The following is a 14,107-nucleotide window of genomic DNA, read 5'->3' as shown; positions in this document are numbered from 1 at the left end:
ATATCACCATCACCAAAACAAAATTTTGTCATGAATCCATCTGCTTCCTTTGTTTAATATTCACATAGACCAAGGTGAGCGACACAGGCTCTTTAGAGCCTCTAGTTAAACTGTTAAACAGGTCTGCAAGGAAAAGTAACTATATATGAAGTATAGGAGTTGAACTTCACATAAATAAAGCTGTTTGTTTTCTCTTTTTTATTATTTCACATTTTGTATTAAATACAGGAAAATGTATTAAACTCAAATGTTGATGTGCTGTTCATTTAAGTAAATTTGAGTAAATTCAGCTTCTTGTATCCTTAAATTTTGAACTAGATTATAAAGATAATTGTCATAAAGTTATAATTAGATATCTATTATTAGAATCACAAGGAGATACACCTAGACATGCTATAGTGATGTACAAGGAGAGGATATTTACATTTGATTGTGTTGATGAAGATTATGAAATATTAACTCCTCCTGAAATCAGTCAACAATTACAAAAAATCAAGGATTTTTGCAAGACACATCCACAGGGTCAAGGTGTGGGGGCACTAACAGCACTTGAAAGAACTCCCTGGGCTGAGGTAAGGAAAGTATTAACCAGGACTAGGAGTTATTGTCCTTTAATAATGAATTTTATTCCAAAAAAAATTAATAAGTAGAGAACATCTGTTAGCAATACTAAAACAATCAGCTCAACAAGATTAACAAAGTAAGGTATTAAATATTATTCCTGAATTATATTCTATAGATTTAAGAAGATGTGATATGAGTGCCAATAAGACATCTCTCCATTCAAGTCACTATTTGTAGTCTTTAATGTTGGAGAGTGACCGTAGTTGAAAATGCATACAGATCCATGTGAGGGCCACCAGCTCCTAAGTTCGTCTACTATAAGTGTTCTTTTATATTTTACAGATGAGAAGCAGATTAATGGCTTTACATCCTGAAAATTTTCATTATCTACGGACCATTGAGACTGCTATTTTTGTTGCGACTTTAGATGATGCCAACCCTACTAGTGAAGTTGAAGTAAGTTCCCTACTAGTCCCTTAGTTTATCAATTGATCTGCTTTAAACAATTGTTGAGGGATAATCCCTCAATAATTATCTAATATTCATAACTCTGACACAAGTTAAAGAATGACACGTGAATATAAAGTGTAGAACAGCATTTTATCAGAAATCTTTTCTTCCAGCAGTTATTCGATCCTTGAATAATATTCTGGGCGATGCAGATTAAGTCCATCTAAGTTTACACTTAAAGATTACCTTAATTAAAATGTAAAAATTATACCTAATTATTATTTTGATAATAATCTACTGGTGTTTAAACAGTTCAACAATTTTTGGTAGATTCAAAGTGATTTGGTAAATACATTGTAGTGTCTTTTATGGTGGGGAAAGTGATTTGGTAAATAGTGTCTTTTATGGTAAGAATAGTGATTTGGAAAATTTATAGTGTCTTTTATGGTTAGGATAGTGATTGGTAAATAGTGTTGTGTATGGTAAGGAAAGTGATTTGGTAAATAGTGTCTTGTATGGTGAGGAAAGTGATTTGGTAAATAGTGTCTTTTATGGTTAGGATAGTGATTTGGTAAATTTATAGTGTCTTTTATTGTTAGGATAGTGATTGGTAAATAGTGTTGTGTATGGTTAGGAAAGTGATTTGGTAAATAGTGTCTTTTATGGTTAGGATATTGATTTGGCAAAAAGTGTCTTTTATGGTTAGGATAGTGATTTGGTAAATGGTGTCGTGTATGGTTAGGATAGTGATTTGGTAAATAGTGTCTTTTATGGTTAGGATAGTGATTTGGTAAATAGTGTCTTTTATGGTTAGGATAGTGATTTGGTAAATAGTGTCTTTTCGGGTTAGGATAGTGATTTGGTAAATAGTGTCTTTTATGATTAGAATAGTGATTTGGTAAACAGCCTGGTTAGGATAATGATTTGGTAAACAGCCTGGTTAGAATAGTGATTTGGTAAACAGCCTGGTTAGGATAGTGATTTGGTAAATAGTGTCTTTTATGGTTAGAATAGTGATTTGGTAAACAGCCTCTTTTTTGGTTAGGATAGTGATTTGGGTTAGACAGTCTTGGCAAAGCCCTGGAAAGACACCCCAAACAAAGTTCTGTATCTGGTTCCTTACTGTCTATGTTGTGTACCCCAAACAAAGTTCTGTATCTGGTTCCTTACTGTCTATGTTGTGTACCCCAAACAAAGTTCTGTATCTGGTTCCTTACTGTCTAAGTTGTGTACCCCAAACAAAGTTCTGTATCTGGTTCCTTACTGTCTATGTTGTGTACCCCAAACAAAGTTCTGTATCTGGTTCCTTACTGTCTATGTTGTGTACCCCAAACAAAGTTCTGTATCTGGTTCCTTACTGTCTATGTTGTTTACCCCAAACAAAGTTCTGTATCTGGTTCCTTACTGTCTATGTTGTGTACCCCAAACAAAGTTCTGTATCTGGTTCCTTACTGTCTATGTTGTGTACCCCAAACAAAGTTCTGTAGCTGGTTCCTTACTGTCTATGTTGTTTACCCCAAACAAAGTTCTGTATCTGGTTCCTTACTGTCTATGTTGTGTACCCCAAACAAAGTTCTGTATCTGGTTCCTTACTGTCTATGTTGTGTACCCCAAACAAAGTTCTGTATCTGGTTCCTTACTGTCTGTGTTGTGTACCCCAAACAAAGTTCTGTAGCTGGTTCCTTACTGTCTATGTTGTGTACCCCAAACAAAGTTCTGTATCTGGTTCCTTACTGTCTATGTTGTGTACCCCAAACAAAGTTCTGTATCTGGTTCCTTACTGTCTATGTTGTGTACCCCAAACAAAGTTCTGTATCTGGTTCCTTACTGTCTATGTTGTGTACCCCAAACAAAGTTCTGTATCTGGTTCCTTACTGTCTATGTTGTGTACCCCAAACAAAGTTCTGTATCTGGTTCCTTACTGTCTATGTTGTGTACCCCAAACAAAGTTCTGTATCTGGTTCCTTACTGTCTATGTTGTGTACCCCAAACAAAGTTCTGTATCTGGTTCCTTACTGTCTATGTTGTGTACCCCAAACAAAGTTCTGTATCTGGTTCCTTACTGTCTATGTTGTGTACCCCAAACAAAGTTCTGTATCTGGTTCCTTACTGTCTGTGTTGTGTACCCCAAACAAAGTTCTGTATCTGGTTCCTTACTGTCTATGTTGTTTACCCCAAACAAAGTTCTGTATCTGGTTCCTTACTGTCTATGTTGTGTACCCCAAACAAAGTTCTGTATCTGGTTCCTTACTGTCTATGTTGTGTACCCCAAACAAAGTTCTGTATCTGGTTCCTTACTGTCTATGTTGTGTACCCCAAACAAAGTTCTGTAGCTGGTTCCTTACTGTCTATGTTGTGTACCCCAAACAAAGTTCTGTATCTGGTTCCTTACTGTCTATGTTGTTTACCCCAAACAAAGTTCTGTATCTGGTTCCTTACTGTCTATGTTGTGTACCCCAAACAAAGTTCTGTATCTGGTTCCTTACTGTCTATGTTGTGTACCCCAAACAAAGTTCTGTAGCTGGTTCCTTACTGTCTATGTTGTGTACCCCAAACAAAGTTCTGTATCTGGTTCCTTACTGTCTATGTTGTGTACCCCAAACAAAGTTCTGTATCTGGTTCCTTACTGTCTATGTTGTGTACCCCAAACAAAGTTCTGTATCTGGTTCCTTACTGTCTATGTTGTGTACCCCAAACAAAGTTCTGTATCTGGTTCCTTACTGTCTATGTTGTGTACCCCAAACAAAGTTCTGTAGCTGGTTCCTTACTGTCTATGTTGTGTACCCCAAACAAAGTTCTGTAGCTGGTTCCTTACTGTCTATGTTGTTTACCCCAAACAAAGTTCTGTATCTGGTTCCTTACTGTCTATGTTGTGTACTCCAAACAAAGTTCTGTATCTGGTTCCTTTCTGTCTATGTTGTGTACCCCAAACAAAGTTCTGTAGCTGGTTCCTTACTGTCTATTTTGTTTACCCCAAACAAAGTTCTGTAGCTGGTTCATTACTGTCTATATGTTGTGTAAGCAGGCATAAATGGTTTTGTATTCAATTTGTCTTGACTTTATGACCACTCAACCTACAACCATCTTGTACGAAACACTATCACTAATTATTACAAGGTGCATTACTTGATAAGACTCTCACCATTTAAAAAAAAAAAATATATAACAATCTCAAAGAAATGTTTTTAATCGTAAGGTTGTTTTCTTCTTCTGATAGTATATTCCTCCTTTCTTGGAGCACCAGTGTCACACAGAGACAAAATTCACACCACTTGATAAAAAAATCCTACAGACTAGCACCACTGAAGAAACATTTTAAATCATCCGAGAGTTCTAGGTTGTCTTTTCTTAGTTGTTTCCTCCATTCTTGGAGTACTTTTAGCATAAAGAAACTTAACTTGCACCTTTAAAAAAAAGAAATACTACAAACTAGCACCACTGAGAAAAGTTTTAATCATAAGTGTTCCATGTTGTCTTCTTCTTTCTGAGTTATTTCCTCCATTCTAGGAGCACATGTGTATCACAGACCAAAGCATCTAATCAGAGAGTTTGAGAAACACCAACCAAAGCTGTGTATCATCATAAACATTTCAAGTGGTATTCAAGCCGCGCTCATACTGATTTTTCTAGTGAGATTGAAAAGATATAGGAAGATGTGGTGTGAGTGCCAATGAGACAACTCTCCATCCAAATAACAATTTAAAAATTAAACCATTATAGGTTGAATGTTTGTTTGTTACATTGATCCCTTTATTAGTTTTATTGAACATGTAGAATATATATTATTTCAGTTGTTTCAAGAATCATTGGGTGGAACACCAATAGACAAATGGTTTGATAAATCACTCAACCTTATCTTTTTTGAAAATGGGACAGCAGGTTCCAACTGTGATGTAAGTATCTTAACATGTATCATACAGGTATCCAAGGTAACCCGGGTAACCACAGATATCATACAAGTATCTTACACACATCCAAGGTATCCAAGGTATCATGTATGTACTCTGGGTATTCACAGTTATCCTACATGTGATTTACTATGTATTCAAGGTATCCTACAGGTATCTAATGTATCCTAAAGATATCCTAAGTATCATGTATGTGTTCTGGGTATCCACAGGTATCTTACATGTAACTAGTACGTATCCACAGATATCCTACTGGTATCCTATACATGTTTTCCACAGTTTTCTGATGCAAATGTTCATTTATAATTTGAAATTACAAAATTACTTACCAAATTGCAATTGTTAACCCTGATCTCATGGTTTCACTAAGCAGAAAATGTAAAGTCAAGAAACCAGTACATTCTCGGGGATTAGGTTTTTACGCAAGGTGTTTAGCCATTTCAAATTTAAAACACTTTGTACACATGTTGATAATGATTTGAAGATTAATATTTTATCTACCAAATTATTGTTTTGACCCTGATTTCTCAGTTCTGACGCTTAAACCTGTAAATGTGATAGTCATAATAGTTGTAGGAGGACACAATGTCCTACGGACACCTTCTCTTGGTTATCTTCAGCAGCTACATATTTTTATTAGTTTTTATACGAACGCAAACATTTTATTTTTCAATTCACAACATCATAGTGTAGTGCACAAAGCAAAAAGATGACTATGAATTCAAATCACATAACTAATTCAAGTTCTTTGACTTTGTGTTCATTTTTGCCCTAACTGTTCACGGTTGGACCTCTGCAGTCCTATCCAACTGCGCTCGGAGAAGCAATTTATTGTTTTTGCTCACAATTGCTTTATATTTTATTTATGTTTTATTTATAGCTCAAATCTGCTGATGGTATTGTCAATATATATATATATATATATTTATAGAGCACACCTACGGATGGTATAGTTTGATATGTTTCTATTTATAGCACACACCAACTGATGGTAAAGTTGAAATATTTCTATTTATAGCACTCACCTGCTGATGGTATGGTCTATATTGCCTTTAAGTCTTATGTTGAACTGCTAGTATGCAAAACTAAAGGACATTGGCAGGTAATTGTTTTATGTTTCTATTTATAGCACACACCAGTGGATGCAATGGTTCTTGTAGCCAGTACATATTATAATGACCTGTTTATTGCAAAAAATAAAGGAAAATGGCAGGTATGGTTTGATTTGGCTCCTATCAATCCTGTTTGAGAATCACCATATAGGTTAAAGGTTAAACCAAGGTTAACTTGCACAGTTGTCTTGGGAATTTGTTTAATGTTGTATTTCATCACTTGCATATTAATTGTTGTGTGTACGTCAAATCTATGTTAATTACCACCTGTATTGAATGACCACCTTCTGTTAATTAGCACCTTCTGTTAATGACCAACCTTCTGTTAATGACCAACCTTCTGTTAATGACCACCTTCTGTTAATGAGCACCTTCTGTTAATGACCAACCTTCTGTTAATTAGCACCTTCTGTTAATGACCAACCTTCTGTTAATGACCAACCTTCTGTTAATGACCACCTTCTGTTAATGATCAACCTTCTGTTAATGACCAACCTTCTGTTAAGGACCACCTTCTGTTAATGAGCACCTTCTGTTAATGAACACCTTCTGTTAATGACCAACCTTCTGTTAATGAGCACCTTCTGTTAATGACCACCTTCTGTTAATGAGCACCTTCTGTTAATGACCAACCTTCTGTTAATGAGCACCTTCTGTTAATGAACACCTTCTGTTAATGACCAACCTTCTGTTAATGAGCACCTTCTGTTAATGACCAACCTTCTGTTAATGACCACCTTCTGTTAATGACCAACTTCTGTTAATGAGCACCTTCTGTTAATGACCAACATTCTGTTAATGACCACCTTCTGTTAATGAGCACCTTCTGTTAATGACCACCTGCTGTTAATGACCAACATTCTGTTAATGAGCACCTTCTGTTAATGACCACCTTCTGTTAATGACCAACCTTCTGTTAATGACCACCTTCTGTTAATGAGCACCTTCTGTTAATGACCAACTTCTGTTAATGAGCACCTCCTGTTAATGACCAACATTCTGTTAATGACCACCTTCTGTTAATGAGCACCTTCTGTTAATGACCACCTGCTGTTAATGACCAACATTCTGTTAATGAGCACCTTCTGTTAATGACCACCTTCTGTTAATGACCAACCTTCTGTTAATGACCACCTTCTGTTAATGAGCACCTTCTGTTAATGACCAGAGCACCTTCTGTTAATGACCAACCTTCTGTTAATGACCACCTTCTGTTAATGACCAACCTTCTGTTAATGACCACCTTCTGTTAATGACCACCTGCTGTTAATGACCAACCTTCTGTTAATGACCACCTTCTGTTAATGAGCACTTTTCCAATCATGTCATCATTAATATTGGCAATGTAGACACAATACTGTAAATTCAGAAATTATTGCAATTTTGTCATTTTAGACTTCAATGCGATTTTAATTTTTAAGATTTTGAAAAAAATCCTGTTTAATTCATTAAAAATATTTCAAAATACAAGTTTACAACTCTGTCACATTTTTTTGCAATAATAAAAACCTGGCAATAATTCCTGAATTTACAGTATCAAATAAATATAGATGTTTGTTTCAAACAACAATTACACACCATTACATACCCAGATGTCCATATCATCTATTTTCGACAATGTAAACACAATATCAAATCCAGATGTCTATATGTCAGAGACAGGGTAACAATGGTTTTAATAAACAATGATATGTTAGATGAAACAATGGACATTGCAATGGAGTTTACAGAAAGCTATTAACTTATTTGGAGTAAACCTTAGGGAGTTAAGGGATGATCTATAGGAGAATATGGAAAATATTTGTGCCCTTCAAAGAAACAAAAACAACTTTTAAAGGACATCTAGCGAAAAACTTTATTATATGATTACCTTTTACAGGCCTTAGACTGATATTTTATATTTTATTACGATTGAGACTTGCTTTACATGTTTTCTCTTACAGGGAAGTACTACAAAAAGAGATTTACCAGAACCTGTACAACTTATATTCCATGTAGATGATGTTATTAAAGATAATATAATCAAAGCTAAACTTGACCACAAACAAGTAGTAAGTATTATTATGTAAGATGAACTGGGTATGTAATCAATGTGAGAAAACTTTATATTGTCAAAAAATATATATAAAATATATGATGTCGACATAAAATCTTTCACCTAAAATGTGAGTAAAAATTATGTAGTCAACATGAAAAACTCAATAAGATGAGAAAAACTATACTGCCTGAGTGCAACTTTTTAAATTTACAAATTTTTCAGAAACTGAGGATCCAAATCTGTCAGGCAAAGTTGATTTGAGGAGAAGAAAGGTCTTATAGATGCTCTATAATAAAGGAGTTGTTATAAGGGGGAAAAGAATATGTTCTCTAATAAAGGAGTTGTTATGATAAGGTAGTTGAGAAAATACTCTCTAATAATGGAGTCAAGCAGATGCTCTGTAATAAGAGAGTTGAGAATATGCTCTATTTGTTATAATAAGTCATTAAGATGCTCTATAATTTAAAGAGAATATTTTTTTTATAAATATCTAAAGAATGAGCACAGATTTTAATTTAATCTTTCTTTTTTAGTCAGACAATCTGCAGTGTAATGCCAAGTTTTATACAAAATATGGAAAGACATATTTACGCAGAAATAATCTACATCCAGATACACATGTACAACTAGCATTACAGTACGCTTACTATAAAATACACAAAAAGTAAGTATAGAAATAAACTACATCCAGATACACATGTACAACTAGCATACAGTAGGCCTACTATAAAATACACAAAAAGTAAGTATAGAAATAAACTACATCCAGATACACATGTACAACTGGCATTACAGAACACTTACTATAAAATACACAAAAAGTAAGTATAGACATAAACTACATCCAGATACACATGTACAACTAGCATTACAGTACGCCTACTATAAAATACACAAAAAGTAAGTATAGAAATAAACTACATCCAGATACACATGTACAACTGGCATTACAGTACACTTACTATAAAATACACAAAAAGTAAGTATAGAAATAAACTACATCCAGATACACATGTACAACTGGCATCACAGTACGCTTACTATAAAATACACAAAAAGTAAGTATAGAAATAAACTACATCCAGATACACATGTACAACTAGTATTACAGTACACTTACTATAAAATACACAAAAACTAAGTATTGACATAAACTACATCCAGATACACATGTACAACTGGCATTACAGTATGCTTACTATAAAATACACAAAAAGTAAGTATAGAAATAATCTACATCCAGATACACATGTATAACTAGCATTACAGTACACTTACTATAAAATACACAAAAAGTAAGTATAGCCATAAACTACATCCAGATACACATGTACAACTGGCATCACAGTACGCTTACTATAAAATACACAAAAAGTAAGTATAGAAATAAACTACATCCAGATACACATGTACAACTAGCATTACAGTACACTTACTATAAAATACACAAAAAGGAAGTATAGACATAAACTTCATCCAGATACACATGTACAACTAGCATTACAGTACGCTTACTATAAAATACACAAAACGTAAGTATAGGCATAAACTACATCCAGATACACATGTACAACTAGCATCACAGTATGCTTACTATAAAATACACAAAAGGTAAGTATAGGCATAAACTACATCCAGATACACATGTACAACTGGCATCACAGTACGCTTACTATAAAATACACAAAAAGTAAGTATAGGTATAAACTACATCCAGATACACATGTACAACTAGCATCACAGTATGCTTACTATAAAATACACAAAAAGTAAGTATAGGCATAAACTACATCCAGATACACATGTACAACTGGCATCACAGTACGCTTACTATAAAATACACAAAAAGTAAGTATAGGCATAAACTACATCCAGATACACATGTACAACTAGCATCACAGTATGCTTACTATAAAATACACAAAAAGTAAGTATAGAGATAAACTACATCCAGATTCACATGTACAACTGGCATCACAGTACGCTTACTATAAAATACACAAAAAGTAAGTATAGGCATAAACTACATCCAGATACACATGTACAACTGGCATCACAGTACGCTTACTATAAAATACACAAAAAGTAAGTATAGGCATAAACTACATCCAGATACACATGTACAACTAGCATTACAGTATGCTTACTATAAAATACACAAAAAGTAAGTATAGAAATAAACTACATCCAGATACACATGTACAACTAGCATTACAGTACACTTACTATAAAATACACAAAAAGTAAGTATAGCCATAAACTACATCTAAACACACATGTACAACTAGCATTACAGTATGCTTACTATAAAATACACAAAAAGTAAGTATAGAAATAAACTACATCTAAACACACATGTACAACTGGCATTACAGTATGCTTACTATAAAATACACAAAAAGTAAGTATAGACATAAACTACATTCAGATACACATGTTCAACTGGCATTACAGTACTACTATAAAATACACAAAAGTTGGTATAGTCATAAACTACATGCAGACACACATGTACAACTAGCATCACAGTATGCTTACTACAAAATACATAAAAAGTAAGTATAGCCATAAACTACATCTAAACACACATGTACAACTAGCATTACAGTATGCTTACTATAAAATACACAAAAAGTAAGTATAGAAATAAACTACATCTAAACACACATGTACAACTGGCATTACAGTATGCTTACTATAAAATACACAAAAAGTAAGTATAGACATAAACTACATTCAGATACACATGTTCAACTGGCATTACAGTACTACTATAAAATACACAAAAGTTGGTATAGTCATAAACTACATGCAGACACACATGTACAACTAGTATTACAGTACACTTACTATAAAATACACAAAAACTAAGTATTGACATAAACTACATCCAGATACACATGTACAACTGGCATTACAGTATGCTTACTATAAAATACACAAAAAGTAAGTATAGAAATAATCTACATCCAGATACACATGTATAACTAGCATTACAGTACACTTACTATAAAATACACAAAAAGTAAGTATAGCCATAAACTACATCCAGATACACATGTACAACTGGCATCACAGTACGCTTACTATAAAATACACAAAAAGTAAGTATAGAAATAAACTACATCCAGATACACATGTACAACTAGCATTACAGTACACTTACTATAAAATACACAAAAAGGAAGTATAGACATAAACTTCATCCAGATACACATGTACAACTAGCATTACAGTACGCTTACTATAAAATACACAAAACGTAAGTATAGGCATAAACTACATCCAGATACACATGTACAACTAGCATCACAGTATGCCTACTATAAAATACACAAAAGGTAAGTATAGGCATAAACTACATCCAGATACACATGTACAACTGGCATCACAGTAAGCTTACTATAAAATACACAAAAAGTAAGTATAGGTATAAACTACATCCAGATACACATGTACAACTAGCATCACAGTATGCTTACTATAAAATACACAAAAAGTAAGTATAGGCATAAACTACATCCAGATACACATGTACAACTGGCATTACAGTATGCTTACTATAAAATACACAAAAAGTAAGTATAGAAATAAACTACATCCAGATACACATGTACAACTAGCACTACAGTATGCTTACTATAAAATACACAAAAAGTAAGTATAGAAATAAACTACATCCAGATACACATGTACAACTAGCATTACAGTACACTTACTATAAAATACACAAAAAGTAAGTATAGCCATAAACTACATCTAAACACACATGTACAACTAGCATTACAGTATGCTTACTATAAAATACACAAAAAGTAAGTATAGAAATAAACTACATCTAAACACACATGTACAACTGGCATTACAGTATGCTTACTATAAAATACACAAAAAGTAAGTATAGACATAAACTACATTCAGATACACATGTTCAACTGGCATTACAGTACTACTATAAAATACACAAAAGTTGGTATAGTCATAAACTACATGCAGACACACATGTACAACTAGCATCACAGTATGCTTACTACAAAATACATAAAAAGTAAGTATAGCCATAAACTACATCTAAACACACATGTACAACTAGCATTACAGTATGCTTACTATAAAATACACAAAAAGTAAGTATAGAAATAAACTACATCTAAACACACATGTACAACTGGCATTACAGTATGCTTACTATAAAATACACAAAAAGTAAGTATAGACATAAACTACATTCAGATACACATGTTCAACTGGCATTACAGTACTACTATAAAATACACAAAAGTTGGTATAGTCATAAACTACATGCAGACACACATGTACAACTAGCATCACAGTATGCTTACTACAAAATACACAAAAAGTAAGTATAGCCATAAACTACATCTAAACACACATGTACAACTAGCATTACAGTATGCTTACTATAAAATACACAAAATGTAAGTATAGAAATAAACTACATCTAAACACACATGTACAACTGGCATTACAGTATGCTTACTATAAAATACACAAAAAGTAAGTATAGACATAAACTACATTCAGATACACATGTTCAACTGGCATTACAATACTACTATAAAATACACAGAAGTTGGTATAGTCATAAACTACATGCAGACACACATGTACAACTAGCATTTCAGTATGCCAGTGTCGGAAAGACAGAATTTTTTTTTTTGGGCGAGTGTTAAAAGTACTTCACAGGCCCAAAATGCATATTGGTAGCCCAATTATTGTACTCAAATTTTTTTACGTGTTGAGCCATAAAAAATGACAAAAAAAGCAATATAAATAAGGTAGATTTTCTCAATTCCTCAAACCTTCCTGATACATAACCCTAAAAAAATAATTTCTGTAGTCAGTGCCTAATCTAGGATTTTGGAGAGGAAGAAGTGACTTCAAGTCTCATTCAATGAGAGAGTAGAGAGAGGCAATGTTCCATTTCCGTTTCGGTTGCATAGTGATTTTGTGTTATCACTGATGAAATATTGCTGTTACGTTTAAAATTAAACAAGTTTCTGCGAATTGATCTAAAAATAGCACAGGGAATTTCCACGATATTCTATTTGGTCAGTCATTTCAACAGGTGTGTCCAAAGTGTCAATGCAAAACAAAATGAAAAGAAATTAATGATAGAATTATTTTCTTATGTCACTGCCACATGCACTTATTTCTGTCCTTGGGGGTTAAACTATCCACACTCGTATGAAAAATATTTTGACGGCTTCTTGGATGTATCTGTGTATGCCGAAGTTCTTTTCATATAATTCCCTTTGGCCTTGTTTGGTTAAGTGGGTTAGACGAGGTTTTACTGTCAATGACTGTCGCTAGCCTATATAGAACACGAATAGTTTAGCGACCATCATTGTCAGTAAAACTATTTTGACCCACTATTAACAAGCACATTTTCACGACGCCATATTGATATTTTAATGCACTTGCAACAAAGATGTGACCAGAGAATTTCCGAAAATGGGTGTTCCGAAGTTGGGGTCCTTTATTATAGGAGTAAACTACGATTTTGAGAATGATAATACACTTTCCAAATGATTTATTTTTGGGCCAATTACTATCCATTTTTAATCGCCCAATAAAGGTTCTGGTCGCATTTGGCGACCAGGCAACTGGCTGTGTACATCACTGTATGCTTACTTTAAAATACACAAAAAGTAAGTGTAGACATAAACTACATCTAAACTCACATGCACCACTAGAATAACAGTAAACTTACTATAAAATACACAAAAATTGAATACATGTCCTATGTAATTTTGAAGTATTATATATATATAAATGCAAAGTATCAATTCTATATTTCAAAGGGAGCCAATTTCAAAGTTATCTTAGATATTTTCTTATGATGATAACATAACTTACATTTCAGACCCGGGCCAACATATGAAACAGCAACAATAAGACGATTTTATAATGGACGTACAGAGACAATGAGGAGTTGTACAAGTGAAGCTTTGGAATGGAGTAAATCTATGTGCAATAAAAATACTTCGGTAAGTCATCTTTTTATAGATATC

The 14,107-nt window shown here is 33.4% G+C and overlaps 1 protein-coding gene across 4 annotated transcripts in view; it reads left to right on the top strand.

The window, feature by feature from the left end:
• The window catches only part of LOC134706198 (peroxisomal carnitine O-octanoyltransferase-like), a 42,995-nt gene that overhangs the window by 19,681 nt on the left and 9,207 nt on the right, over positions 1–14,107 (top strand). For 3 of the 4 annotated variants that reach the window (XM_063564921.1, XM_063564920.1, XM_063564922.1), the window contains exons 6-12: positions 367–572; positions 907–1,020; positions 4,806–4,907; positions 6,052–6,135; positions 7,978–8,085; positions 8,606–8,736; positions 13,960–14,083. In XM_063564921.1, coding sequence (XP_063420991.1) covers positions 367–572; positions 907–1,020; positions 4,806–4,907; positions 6,052–6,135; positions 7,978–8,085; positions 8,606–8,736; positions 13,960–14,083 — 869 coding nt within the window. Of the gene's footprint in view, positions 1–366; positions 573–906; positions 1,021–4,805; positions 4,908–5,940; positions 6,025–6,051; positions 6,136–7,977; positions 8,086–8,605; positions 8,737–13,959; positions 14,084–14,107 lie in introns of all 4 variants that reach the window. The other variant, XM_063564923.1, reaches the window with a different exon arrangement.

The sequence above is a fragment of the Mytilus trossulus genome, chromosome 2, assembly GCF_036588685.1.
Source record: "Mytilus trossulus isolate FHL-02 chromosome 2, PNRI_Mtr1.1.1.hap1, whole genome shotgun sequence".
NCBI lineage: Eukaryota > Metazoa > Mollusca > Bivalvia > Mytilida > Mytilidae > Mytilus > Mytilus trossulus.
The sequence above is the reverse complement of the archived record's forward strand: the minus strand, read 5'-3'. Positions and strand labels throughout refer to the sequence as shown.